Genomic DNA, 13,915 nt, shown 5'->3' with positions numbered 1-13,915 from the left:
AAAGCAGAAACAGATCTGCCTGGCTTTGAACAGGTTTTTAAAAAGCTCCTTATCTCTAAGGGTCTGAGGATGCCACTGATAACATCATTACTAACTGTTTGGGCTGTTAGTGAGGTCATGTAATTAAAACCCCTTCTTTCATGAGGAATAACTGAAGTCTACAATGGTTAAATGTTCTGCAAAGTCATGTAATCAATTAGTGGCAAAGCCAGAGCCAGAACCTAAGTCTCCAGGTTTCTGGCCTCATGTTCACTACACCATATTGCTTCCTAAGAAATCAGCTCAATTTAACAACTTTCACCACAAGCAGAAAGGTCAGAAATATAAATGTGTTACAACCCGATTCGGGAAGTTGGGAAACTTTCCGGAAAGAAAATACACAAAGAAACTTAGAGAATACAAACAACAGTATTAAAGGAAACATGACAAGAGCCAAAATTTACCATACAGACTTTAGGTGCTATAGATTAGAAGAAGAGGGATTTGCAATGAGACGTTAAAAGACTGGCAAGATTGAGATAGGAGAGCAGTAATGAAAGGAGAGATAATGAAAGAGGTGACAATATGAACCAAGGCAAGAGTGAAAAAATAAACATGGGAAAACAATATGGAAATCAGTCTGACTAGGGAAAGAACACTACATTTCATTTCGACAGACACAATTCTTGCCCAAAGCCATCTAAAAGGGAATTGGAAATCTGGAGGATTTAAATATTCATGATGAAACTCTCACTAGCACGGAGCCTAGACTTAAATTACAAGATTAAATACACTGAATTTTCCTGAGTCCTGGATAAATCAGCAGCAGACAGTACACAAACTTCTGAATCCAAAGATTTATGATCACACTGAGCTTACAAAAGCAGTCATGATCTAATCCTGTGTTTTCATCTTGTTGTATCAAAAGATATTTACTAAGTGTCTCCCATGGCCAAGATACTGTTTTCAATGAACAGATGCTTATTTCAAGTATTCTGGGATGCTGCCAAAATAGAACATTCACTAAGGTTCCACATACAATTGTGCTTAATGTCCCAGGCAAAAATGTTAGGCAGAAAAGTTGTGTATAAAAATTTAGATCCTACATGTTAACAGTCCAGGACCTGGCCTCTATGGAAATCAAACACCACTCTAAATGAAATAATCAATGGTTTGTATTTCTAGTTGTGTTTCAAAGTCCTGCTTTTATTTTGACAGCAGGAACAAAAAACCTGCTGTATGGCACTATAGAGATGGGGGAAGTCCTCAGTCCTTCCAAGTTGCCTGGCTCATACTTCTAACATACTTTAAGAGAGTGAGGTGGTTCAAAATCGTGTACTGTGACAATTGTACTCTGAACTTTGTAACTCCTGTATTTAAGTAAATACCACCATTTGCTTAAGCAATAAAGAAATCCAACTCCACCCACAAATGTGGTAACTGTTCCTGTCACACCTGTCTATCCAGTGTGGGAGCTTCCCTAGGAATCACTCACCTGCACAGATCTGAACGTAGTAATGAAAGGCAACATGATATGATAGCCTGGTCCACTGGGGCTAGTTAGTAAAGCTCCTCCCCTGCAAAAAGATGTTTCAATTTGACAAGATTATAAAAAGAGAAATCCTCTTTTCAAAACTAAAATGCTATAATAAATATTCACTCTTACTCATGCTACTGACCTACTAAAACCTCACTAATAAGAGCTATTCATTATGAACTACCGGTCCCTAAAATATCTGCCAAAGTTGGAAAAGATCAAATTAAACTGCCAATGTTACACCTTGTTTCATAAGCTCCAACAATGATACCTCTGGGTCTCCAGCACTGCTCTCAGGTACAAAGGATTCTCCTTGGTCTTTAAGCTTCTGAGAAATAATTGTGAAAAAAATTCTAATGGCCCTCAGCTGTTGTACTTTAATCGTACAGAACACGAACCAAATTCAAAACATAATACATTTAATCATCAGGTTGAAAAAAGAAGATAACACAAAGTTTCAAAGAATGAGAAAATTTCTGAGGCTCGTGACTCTTACTCTATCCACCTACATTAAAATACTGGAGGACTAAAGTCTCTATTAAAAATAACAAAAACTTAGCATGGAAAGATGAAGGGTAGGGGATAAGCTATAAATAAGATAGTATATAACTGTGGACTTGTTCACCAAATTCTGGAATGTGAGAAATATGAAACTACATCTTAAAAATTCCACAAAGGAGGCATTTGGGGGGCAAGTATAAAAAAGAAGTCCTATTTTACATAGTGAATAATAAATTTATAGAACTTAGTTTCTTATCTTGAAAACATAAATAGGTTTCAAAGAATTAATAACAAATAACTAAGAAAAGTTGAACTGAGGTCCATTCCTAATTCTTTGAGAGCAATACCTTGAAATGTTCCTTCCTCAGTTTTACTGTCAGGAAGACAATGCTGAACTAGGTGGAAATATGGACTAATCTGTCATTTGTTATGCTAGATTTCCATCTGCTAAGACCTACCACTAAAATTGTATTTGAAACTAGATTCAGGATGGATGTTAAAGTAGAAATATCAGTTTTGGGGGGTAACAAAAACAAGCAGAAAGTTGAAGCTCTTTCAAATACATTATAATTGCAATTTCTCCAAAATGTCCTGTCTACACAAAAGGAACTGGTTGGAACTATGCTGAAGGAAAAACTATTCCGCCTCACCCAGAGAGCAACACATCCGTTATTCCTTTCCTTAACTTGAAAAGAAAGGGTAAGGTGGGAGAATGGTGGCCCATCAATGCTATATTTGTCCCTCAAGGCCCAGAGATATAACAATTGTCATGGTCATCATGGCTTCCTAAGCCAGAACCGGTCACTATTTCCACTATGAGAGGGAAAAAAATCTAAGGAACAACCACAAACAGCACCAGAGTTTCTAAATGGCATCTCTAACTACAAACTAAAAGCCTGTACAGCGATGTGATTTATCCACCTCTTCAGTCACAGTGGAGTTTCTTTCACAGTGGATTGCCTTTCTTTCTTCCTTCGTTTTTCCCACAAGTAATTGAGTTTGCGGTCTGCTAGGAAGACTTTTCTGGAGAAAGTCTTAACGTCTGCACAAAATGCACAGGGCACTAGAACAAATACCTAGAGGGTGCTCTGCCTCCATACTCCCCCAGGGCTGGGACGAAAATCACTTCCGAAGACTGGAAGAGTTCCCCGATGCTGCAAGAGGGTACAACTTCACAGACTCACTCTGAGGGGAGTCCCCTTTCTACCTACTTCAGACCTGAGCTGACTGCACATGCCGCTCACCTGTAGTACACAGCCAGGTGTCCTTCCTCGATCTTGTGAATGGAGGCGTAGAGAAGGACAACCACCAGACTCACCACTGCGGCCACCAGAACCCGGGCTTGAGTCATATTCATCCTTTTCCTCCTAGATGAGGGAGGAAAGAATCCCCAGCCCCGTGAGTGACAGGCCCACCCCCTCCAGTTTCCACCCTCCCTCGGGAGAGCTGGCGTCCTTCCGCAGGCCGAGCCGGGGAGCCCTGTGCCCCTTGTCTCGCATTCTTCCCTCCTCACACAGCCCACTTCCCCTAGCCAACCCCTCAGCCCGAACCGGGCCGTGGGCCGCCCCTCCTCGGCGAGCGTCCCGACACCCCCCTCTCTCAACGGTCGCTCCCCACCCTCGCACCCACCCAAACCCGGCGGAAGGCACTAACTGAGAAGGTGGCAGCCGTAGACTCCAGAGGGAGGCCGACCCTAAGGCCGGGCCTCACGGATCAGTGACGCATCGCCCCCGCCTGCACGTGCAGCCGCCTCCCCGGCCGCGCCGACCCCCGCCAACAGCCGCCAAGAGCCGGCCCCGCCCACTCGGCCGGGTCTGCGGCTGCGCAGCCACGCACGCCGACGCAGCTCTCACCGCGCCACCGGAGAGACGGGGAGCAGGCAGGACAAAATTCTCCTGGCCTCCCGCCTTCGGAGGTACGTGAGCACTTGTCTGCGTAATACTGGTTTCCTGCTCTGGAAGAGAAGGGAAGTCGGCCGACTGGAGTAAGCAGGGATGTAGAGGAAAGGAGGTGGCGCCTGGGACGAGGGACTGGTCAGTTTGTTCTTGTGCAGAAACCCACTCCTGCACTCGGTGTGGTAGCTATTTATACCGTATGACAAGCACGTGCTTCAGGCACGGATCCTGTGCGAATTCAGGAGCAATAGACCTGTTGCAAGAAAAGTGTTGTGGAAGTTCAGAAGAGAAAGATACTCAATTTGACCACGTCTTTCAGTCATCAGGTATTTTTCTGAGCACCGATTAGTGTGCCAGAATATCGATCCAGTGAGGGCTTCATAAAGGTCATCCCAAATAGGAACAGAAAGAGCTAAGCACGTAAGAGTGGTGTGCGTGTGTGTGTTGGGGTGGGGTGGGGGGCTCCAGGTAGGCTCAAAGAGCACTGCAACTTCCTTGAAGCCCATGTGTTGGAAAGGATGTTAGAGGCTACACCAGGCCCAGACTCTGAAAGGCTTGCATGCATTTTTTCCGCAGGGAGACGGAGGTGGATGACTGGAAAACAGAAAGAGTTTTTTTCACCGGAGTCTTCTGTTAAGTTATGGATTTTGTGCCGACATTACCAAAACCAAAAAGGACAAAGTTAAGAGTAGAGATGGGAATGAGATGTTTGAATACAAGGGAAATAAAGGCAGTGTATTTAAAGTAGGTTGGGCAGTAATCCTGTAAACCTTGAAAGGCTAGTGGGACCACAACTGGACAAAGGAGATTAGCATGGCAGGGCTCTGTAACCTTGAGCAGGGAATTATGGGAAAACAGTACTTTAGGGCCAGTGAGTCTGCAAAATGGCTTAGAGTGGAAACAGATTGGAGGCAGAGAAGCCAAAAAGGTAGTAACTGGAAATGAGAAGTCCTAAACAGGACTTCAAGCCTTCATTAAAGCAAGCCCTCCCAGGCCACTCTGCCCCGTCCCTTCAATAAATGCACTTACCTGTATTGTTCATAGGACTTTTATTACCTACAAATATCTGGGACCTTGTCTGTTCCAGATAAATGATATTAGCAAAACTTAGCTATTTTACTTCCAGAAAGCAAAAAGAAGGAAAAACAACTTGTTCCAGCCCATTTTCTGGATGGATTCTCTTCGTTTTTCATAATACTGCTGGAAGTAAAGAATGAAATGTATACAATCCACAATTGCCATTCAACTCTGAAAAGGTGTGACCCAATAAAAAATAGAGTATAGAAACAAGTCTTAGGTGATCTCTCACTATAACCTGTTCTGACTCACAGTACCTGCCCATATCACCCCAGCCATACCATAAAATGGCCACACCCTATAACAGATCTTTTATCAGTTATTACAGTGATATTTAGAAAATATGCAGTCATTTAAACAAATCCTTTCAACAACCATTTCAGTGTTTGGATGGTTTGCAATGTTCAGACTCCCAGATAAGCATTCTTCTTGTACTGCCTTTGTTAACTGTTTCTGATCTTGCCATCTAGCTCACTGTCTTCCAAGCAACAGGTACCCAATATGTGTTTTATTGATTAAAACCTTCTAGAACTAGAGAAGCAAGGGACAACGGCCTATTAAAATAGCTGACAGTCAGAATTTCCATATTTAGAGAAACAGTAGTACCAGATAACTAAAAAGTTAGGAGGGTACAGCCCCAAGATTTCAAACTAGATTTCCATGATGGAAAATGACACTACTAGCAAAATGGGGATGGGGTGACTAAGACCTCAGTTTATAGAGCAAGATATGAGCATGGTTTTTAGACATGGAAAGTGGTGACAGGACATCTCAGGAGAAAAAGACTATATTAAGAGAAGCTACCCAATGCTGTTTTTACTGTTAAGTCCTGTTTAATTCCTAAGGAAAGTACACTGAAGGTCCATTATGTTATTCTGTGCTCCAGTTCCACTTCATGGAACCTCTTCCTAAACCATATTCATACATTCTATCATAATCTGATTATAATGAATAGAGATTCTAAAAGTAATTTAAAAATCATTTAATACACAAAGTGGAAAACTGTCTAGAATATAAAAGCATTTCACATTTTTTAAAAAACACATAATACCTTCTAAATTACTTAACAGATGATAGATCCACAATCCTTTATCTGAAACCCTTAGGGCAAGATGTTTCAGAATTATGAAATTTTCAGATTTTAGAAAGGTAATTCAGTACATATACCATACTACATAAACACCCAGCAGGGTCTGTGGCAGCCCCCCCCAATAATCAAATATGTTAATATTTCCACAGCAAAGTAAATGAATATTCACACTAAATGGGATAAGTAGATTTCAATGTCAGTTCAGATTAGATTTGTTACCAAGCTTTTGAAAGACCTTGCTTGCAGAGCTTTTTAGATTTTTGGAATTACAGATAAGGGAGTGCAGATCTTTATAAATTTGTTGGACAAGACATGAAAAATTCATTAAACAAATGATCCACTTTTTATAAGTGAAAAAACAAGTTTCCAAACACATTATAAATTAACAGGCATCTTCTTGATATTATTAAATGTACATCTTAAATACATATACACATAGCACATTTAACAAGATTTGTGAGAATCAACTCGTATTAAAGGTACAGAGGCACAATTCCTTCTGTAGGAAAAGGATACTGTCAAATGTGCAGTGGGATTAAACTCCTTATGTTGCCAGGAAGAGCATTTCTGAATGCAACACAAGGAGGTAGAGTTTATTCTTCATGAAGTATAGTTTTACTTAAAGCAGTCTCTTCCACAGAAACAGGCAAACAACTTTAACTTACAACACATATATTAGTTGAAGTTTTGTTTTCCAATTACAGATACTAACTTTTGGCCTCATGCCCAAGTTAAATAGTAAAAGATGTTTTTAGTCAGTTAAGTGTTGTATCACGTTTGAAGACAAATGGATTGCCATGATGTGCTTAAGTAGCTATCATATTTAAACAAGTCCACTGACATAAAATTCTGTCTGTTCAGATGTTAAAATTTCCTAAAGTCAAAATACTGTGCTTTTAAAATCATGCATATTTTCTGATCATAGCCATTTCTTCCATTTGCTGGTATCTGAAGAATGGTTTCATGGAAGAAAAACAAATTTCCAACACGTGCACCAACAACTTCCATAGGTTTGGGGACAGTGAATAAGTAGCAAGTCATTCTGTTAACCATCTCCAATCAAGATTCTAAAACCAGGCATGAAAAAGTTACAATTAGATGTTGACTATAAGCAGTAGGTTTATGGGTGTTACTTTTTGCAAGTTTTCTGTGTGTTTGAACATTTTATAATCAAAAGTTGAAAAATCAAAAGTATAAGTTACAATTAGAGAGTTTAGTTTTACCTTCTTTCCTGCCGATTAAAAAAGTATTTCAGAGTTTTCATAAATATTTGAAGTAAATAATTAATGAAAGGAAATACAAACAGTTGCCCTTGAGACTAACTGTAGTAAAGTTAATTCAGTAAACATTTTATTGTGGTTTCTCTGAGTTTTAACAAATCAGTAATTCGCAGTAACCAAATCTTCTTAATACTTCTAATTACAACTGTATTAACATTATTCATTTTGCATACTACAGTTACTACATTTGAATTATAGTACAAATCCTGTCCCATCTTCCTGGAGAAAACTGATTGCTGAACCAAAAGATACAAACCATTCAATTTCAGTGGTCACATTGCAAAAAAAAGTTCACCCTTCAATTCGACCAAATATGCTACTGTTGAAGATTACTGATGACATAATCCTAGTATATCCATGAGTAATATCCGTGAGTAAGAGAAGACAGGGATTTGAGGTCGAGGATATAACGCAAATGTTCTTTGTCTTTCTTCTGGGTTCTTCTCTTCCCCATATGCATCCCAAATGCCAGATGAGGCTAGCATGGAAAGTTAAAACCCTTTGCACCCAACAAACCTAAAACACCCATATCCATATAAAACTTACCATCATACTACTGCCCTGTTCCTCATTTGCTTCATGAATAATAGTGCTTAAATGGCCAAGACAGTTCAAATTTTCTTCTATCATTTGTGCTATAGTCTCCCTGTATGATGAAAAAACAAAGCCTTTTCAAATGCAGCAAAGGGGCATATGTATTTCCTCTACCTTCTGGTCTTCAGCGTCAGGATGATCACTGCCCTACCCGCAGCCCTGCAAGCCAGTGCCCCAGTGCAGCTGATTCCTATAGTCTTCAGTTTCCTCCTCCCTCCCACCCAGAGGCAGAGTCCTACTTGTTAATCCAAGCTGTTGCCTCTGCCCAGCTCAAATGAGAAGAAGTCCACTAAAAGTCCAATCTCATTTTCCTCTGAAACAAAAGCGGCACTCCCATACAACACTTCCCACACCGAAAATGCTTGCTGGGAGGTGGGGGAGATAATTACAGTACAGATACATGAAAAATCTCTTTTTGTTTCTGGACTATTTCCCTTTCCTTATAAGTAGTAGAAACATCAGTATGCTTATTTCAAAGACACAAATGTAGGGGTGAAGATAAAAAAGTACAATCTGGTCTGCAAAGATGAGGGAAGGTGAAAACTCTGGTTGGAAACTACAGGTGACAGCAGTGAAAAAGAAAACAAGCAAGCTGATTCCTGAGGACAGAAGAAGAAAATAGCATCACAGGGGAGCTCCCCAGAACCAACAAGTATCCCTGGAAGTTTATATTTGAAGGAAATCCTGATTCTGGTTTCTACCTTCCCCATTTCCCTCTGCCATATGGCCTCTATCCTTTACCTTTTACCAACCCTCTGTCTCTACCTTACTAAAATCAGTTCTAGGCCATGGATGGTAGCCACTATAAGCTTAGAACTAAATTCTAATTTAGCTCGTGTTCAAAAGATGGAAAAATTGAGGCCAACAGATTCCAATCCTTGGCGATTAAGTACTATGTGTACATTATAATTGAAATCAATTTTACTTTGTAACATATTCCTACTGGAAAACATATTTAAAATTCCTGTATGACATGCTTTTGCTAACAACCACAACCTCAAATTAGAAATTACCTGTATAGAGGTGACATTTGCAACCATTAACATCCCCTAACAAACCTAAATGCCTTTAATAAAAGCAAAAAGGTTAGTAATGTATTAAGTTTTATTTGCTTCAACTCTGATTAATGGAATATTTCCTAAGTCAATTAAATTACAGCCTGTGCTGTAGCTGTGGATGTATTACATTGGGCCAAATCTCTAATGACCCCAAGATATACCCTGTAACTTGCTTTCTTTAAAAAAAATAAAATACCTGATATCAGCTTTCCTTCCTGCCATGTGCTTTTTCTCTCTTAAAAGTAGAGTACAGAATGTGCAACTGCATGACCTCCTGAGCAGTGATGTACATGGCTGCACTTCTGCAAAACTAATTATGGACAGAGTTTCCAGGTAATGCTCGTGCTGCTGTAGAGGCCTCCATGAGTTGTGAAAAAAGCGACAATACACAAGCTAGCAAAGAGCCACTGGCTCTGGATACGGCACATCTTATGCTGAGAAAAATAACAGAAATGGGTAGTCATTCAGCTTTTAGCAGAGGAGTAGGAATTAATAAAAGAAAATACAGGGCTTCAAACTTGAGTTCTTATTTGCAAAACTGATTTAAAGCATTGAAAAAAGTCTAATTTTAGAAATACTAAGTTATAAAATAGAGTAGATTAAACTCAATCATTCTTTAGAGGGGTGATGATCAAGAACCCCAAAATGATAAATGCAAAAGAGCATAATTTCTGAGATAAATGGTTATGGAAGAAATAACTTGGGTAAAAGAACTGATAAGCCAGTAACAGAGAAAGAACTTAGAACTTGGATTGAGCTAAATAAATAACATTTGCTGATATTTACTTCCCAGGTACTTCACATACAACATCTAATTGAATTTTCACAGCAGTTCCCACTTAACAGGTGAGGAAATGTGAACATTAAAAGAATCAAGTTAATTTGCACAAGGTTATTACAAAGGGACAGTCAGGATTCAACCCTGGTCGATAAGGCACTGAAGACTATGTCTTAACCACTACGCTCTACTCTACCTCATTCCTACCACTGCTCTTGAAAACAACTATCTATTGTTGCAAAGTGAACCCACCCATCTTGAGGAGTTACCACGCATGACAGAGGATGTTCACGTTCTGTTGAAGTTGGGGGAAGCCATGCTGATGCCTGAGGGGTTACTGCACCTTCTAGACTGGATACTACGAGGGACCGGGCAGAACTCTGTGTCTGAAGGGGAAAAAAGTAAATAAAAAAATTATAGGCAAGCATCACCATTGACTCATACAATTTCCTACAACATTCCTAAAATTTACACTTCTACCACGGCTTATATACACAACCACAATATTTCTGTACGAACCTATCCCCATCTTTATGTAAGTATTTCTGTACAAAACTGTCCTGTCCTTGACCCCTTTCTTGACTAAAACGGAATTTATCTGCCCTTCTCATTCCACTTTAGTTGGAGGAAAAAAACCCAGTCCTCGGATCAAGCCCTGCATGGGGCAGGGCACCTGCTTCTCCCTCTCCCTCTGCCACTCCCCCTGCTTGTGCTCTCTCTGTCAAATAAATAAAATCTTTAAGTTAAAAAAAATAATTCATTAAAAGTTACTTACACAGGCAATTTTAAGGAGATGCCATATTTCTTTCTGTCTCTTTCCCTGCATAAACATGACAGTATTGTCAGCTTCTTTGATGTTACTGAGGGCCATTTCCACCTTGGGCAGTAGATCAATAATCTTCTGCTTACAGCCCAATAACTTGCTGGAGAGATGAAATCAGCGTCAGATAATTACACATCTCCCCCAAGACTGTACACCATACTCCCACACCCAGCTGGGAAAATGAACCACAATCAGCACCAGATGTAGAGACTGATCTCCACAGTGATGCACACAAATAGGACACCTAAATGCACACAACTGGGGTCAAGCTACCCAAAGTATCGCCAGATATCTTTCTAGGTCTAGTATATTTACCAATAAGGGATATTATATTTTGAAAGGAACATAAAAAAAGTACCCTGGCTCCTCAGGAGGAAATAAAACAATTTTTCTACCTCAGATGACCAAACAGCTCCTTGAGAACCCGGTCCTGACTCTGAACAGTATGTACAATGATCTTCACCATTTCCGTGCTGTCGCTGTAGAAGTGATCTATAAAAGATCTCAGTCAGTGGGTATAACCTCTCTGCATGAACATATCAGCCTCCAAATAAAAAATTCCTAAAAATCTAGAACTAGTTTTAATTAATGAACATCTCCATTTAAACTTAAAACTGGATTAAAATTTTAAGATTATATAATATATAAACAATTATATATCTAAAAACAAAGTATGTGTGTTTGTGTGTATATAATGCGTATACAAATTTATCACTGTAGCTTCATAGGACTTAGTTGCCTGTTTTGAGAAGAATATGTTTACCCATCTTTAACCCATATTAACCCAAATCCCAGATACATATGCAGCTTTCTGGCTGAAAGATCAATTTTTCTTGGATGATTAATAACATTTATTTAAAAACAGTAGGACAGGGGCGCCTGGTTGGCTCAGTCAGTTAAGAGTCTGCCTTCGGCTCAGGTCATGATTCCAGAGTCCTGGGGTCGAGCCCCACGTCCGGCTCCCTGCTCAGCAAGGAACCTGCTTCTCCCTCTCTCTCTGCCGTTCCTCCTACTTGTGCTGTGTGTGTGTGTGTGTGTGATAAATAAATAAAATCTTAAAAAAAAACAAAACAGTAGGACAAGTCATCAAAATTTCACTGGTTCAAAAGAAGGAGGCCCTCGCCCCATCTAGGTTGCTTGGGATCTCATGTCTATCCATCTGTTTATAGCCCATGAAAACTTTGAAAAAAGCTGACAGACTTAAGACAAATCTGATGCACTAATAAAAGGACCTGCAGATGCCCTGAATGTTCAGTTTGAGGGTAGTATATTATAAACTGGAAGCTGACAAATGTTCTCAAATAGGATGTGTATGGAAACAGTGAGTTCGTTCTAGTTTATAGATGTACCTCAATTTAAAAACAACAAAAACAAAAACAGGGCTTCTGGGTGGCTTAGTCGGTTGGGTGTCTGACTCTTGATTTCGGCTCAGGTCATGATGTCAGGGTCGTAAGATCGAACCCTGTGTCAGGCTCCACGCTGAGTGTGGAGCCTGCTTAAGATTCTCTCTCTCCCTTTCCCTTTGTCCAAAGCTTACGCTACCTCTCCCTTTCTCTCAAAAAAAAAAAAAAAAAAAGCATTGTTATATTTTAAAAAGTATTTAAAACTAGAAGACTGCTCATAGATCAAGCTGGTTATTTCCTTGGACAATAATCTCAAATGCAAAAATATTATTTGCTATTACCTACTTAACACTTCTCATTTAACCCTCATAAGAGTCCTGTGAGATGGCTACTATTATTACCCACATTTTACTATGAAAGGGGTATCAAAAAAGGTTTTTAAAAAGCTCAGTGTCTTTTGTTATTACTGCAAGGACCTCTCCCCCATAGCTCAAGTTTATTCCCCACACATGTCCCTCTTTGTCTCTCCCTTATTAACAACCAGATACAGATATTCCAAACAGGCTCCTCTCCCAACAGCACTCCTTCCTAAATCCCATAGACCAGGAAAGCTTCCCCATATAACTAGCTCATTTAGATGGTCAGAGACCTCAGAACATTCACCTTCTCCAGCATACAAAATGAAGAAAGTTGTTTTTCACCATTTTTAGCTTAACAAGAGTCTCAAGTCAACTCTAAGCTAGAAAAGACACCAGAGACCATGTATCAACTATGATTACATAAGCTCCAACAATAGACAAAACTTCTTGTTACAACTAGTTTGTCACTCAAGGTAATGATCAGAAGAAGCTACACAGATAGGAAATTTCTTTCCAGGCTCTATGATATGCTAGTATGCTGACAGGGCTACTGCAAAGTTTTTATAAAAATAATCCAGGGGTGCCTGGCTGGCTCAGTCGGTGGAGTGTGCAACTCTTGATCTCAGGGTTGTGAGTTTGAGCTCCACATTGGGTGTAGAGATTACTTAAAATCCTTAATAATAATAATAATAATGAGGAGGGGGAGGGGAGGAGAAAGAGGCAACAACAACAAACAAATGTTATCACTGACTACAGGAAGGTAATTTGAGCCAATGGATGGAATTTTGTGTATCTTTATCTGCAATACTCAATTCATTGACCAGAAGAATGGGAGTAATGAACATTGATTAAAGGGAAAAAAAGAATTAGACTTGCTCTATTGAAATCTTAAGTTTCAACTATTTTATTCTAACCATAACTTCTATCACTTATATCACTTTCTGCAAAATCCTAAGCCTGGATCAGTCTAACCATCTGCTCTGTCAGTTCCTGCAGCCAAGCCACTAAACACCACCAACAAAAAAATTATACTACCATTTCCTCTGTTGTCACTACTAATTCACAGGTTTTCACTTCTGCTCTGGATTCTTAATAAATGTTCTGGGTCAGCAACATCTTCCATTGCACACACCAGCTTTTAAAAATCTTTAGCATACTCTTTAAATCTATGTAGTCATCACCTCTTCTGTTAACCCCATCACCTCTTCTGTTAACAGTTAACCCCACTTCTTACTTCAGGATGGGAGGCCACAACAGTAAGAGCCCCACCTTCCAACCCCTACACCCACAGAAGTGTTAGCATCCACACCGTCAATCCCTCTAATATCAGTGGAAGCAAGCCTAATTGAGTCAGCCTTTCAAGCTTGTTTAGGGACCTCCCTCTTCACAGACTTTTGGCCCCAAGCACATAAATATGTTCAAGTCTACCTTCTGAAGACTGACCTCCCCTGATTCTACATCACTTAGCTCCTCACCTCTTTTTTTTCCTTAACAGCAAAGCTTCTGAAAAGAATAGCCTAGATAAGCAGTCCTCAACTTACTGGTCTCAGGATCCCTATACACTCAAAAATTCTTGTTTAAAAATACTTATTTACTTAAAA

At 39.8% G+C, this 13,915-nt stretch overlaps 2 protein-coding genes across 6 annotated transcripts in view; both read right to left on the bottom strand.

Annotated features, from left to right (window-relative positions):
• The window catches only part of ERLIN1 (ER lipid raft associated 1), a 40,353-nt gene extending 34,638 nt beyond the window's left edge, over positions 1–5,715 (bottom strand). For 2 of the 3 annotated variants that reach the window (XM_028098545.2, XM_028098547.2), the window contains exons 1-3: positions 3,671–5,715; positions 3,262–3,384; positions 1,475–1,556 (exon numbers count right to left, since the gene is read on the bottom strand). In XM_028098545.2, the coding sequence (XP_027954346.1) occupies positions 1,475–1,556; positions 3,262–3,374 (195 nt within the window). In that variant the 5' untranslated portion in view covers positions 3,375–3,384; positions 3,671–5,715. Of the gene's footprint in view, positions 1–1,474; positions 1,557–3,261; positions 3,385–3,646 lie in introns of all 3 variants that reach the window. The other variant, XM_028098546.2, reaches the window with a different exon arrangement.
• A 241-nt stretch (positions 5,716–5,956) lies between these two features.
• CHUK (component of inhibitor of nuclear factor kappa B kinase complex) overlaps positions 5,957–13,915 on the bottom strand; it is a 44,321-nt gene continuing 36,362 nt past the window's right edge. For 2 of the 3 annotated variants that reach the window (XM_028098542.1, XM_028098544.1), the window contains 5 exons: positions 11,008–11,104; positions 10,565–10,712; positions 10,042–10,175; positions 7,906–8,005; positions 5,957–7,146 (listed from right to left, as the gene is read on the bottom strand). In XM_028098542.1, coding sequence (XP_027954343.1) covers positions 7,117–7,146; positions 7,906–8,005; positions 10,042–10,175; positions 10,565–10,712; positions 11,008–11,104 — 509 coding nt within the window. In that variant the 3' untranslated portion in view covers positions 5,957–7,116. The remainder of the gene's footprint in view (positions 7,147–7,905; positions 8,006–10,041; positions 10,176–10,564; positions 10,713–11,007; positions 11,105–13,915) is intronic. The other variant, XM_028098543.1, reaches the window with a different exon arrangement.

The sequence above is a fragment of the Eumetopias jubatus genome, unplaced genomic scaffold (assembly GCF_037043125.1).
Source record: "Eumetopias jubatus isolate StellerSeaLion01/CBP00866 unplaced genomic scaffold, mEumJub1_p1.0 scaffold_17, whole genome shotgun sequence".
NCBI classification, from domain to species: Eukaryota; Metazoa; Chordata; class Mammalia; order Carnivora; family Otariidae; genus Eumetopias; species Eumetopias jubatus.
Note: the sequence above shows the minus strand (reverse complement) of the source record. Positions and strands in the feature narration are given on the sequence as shown.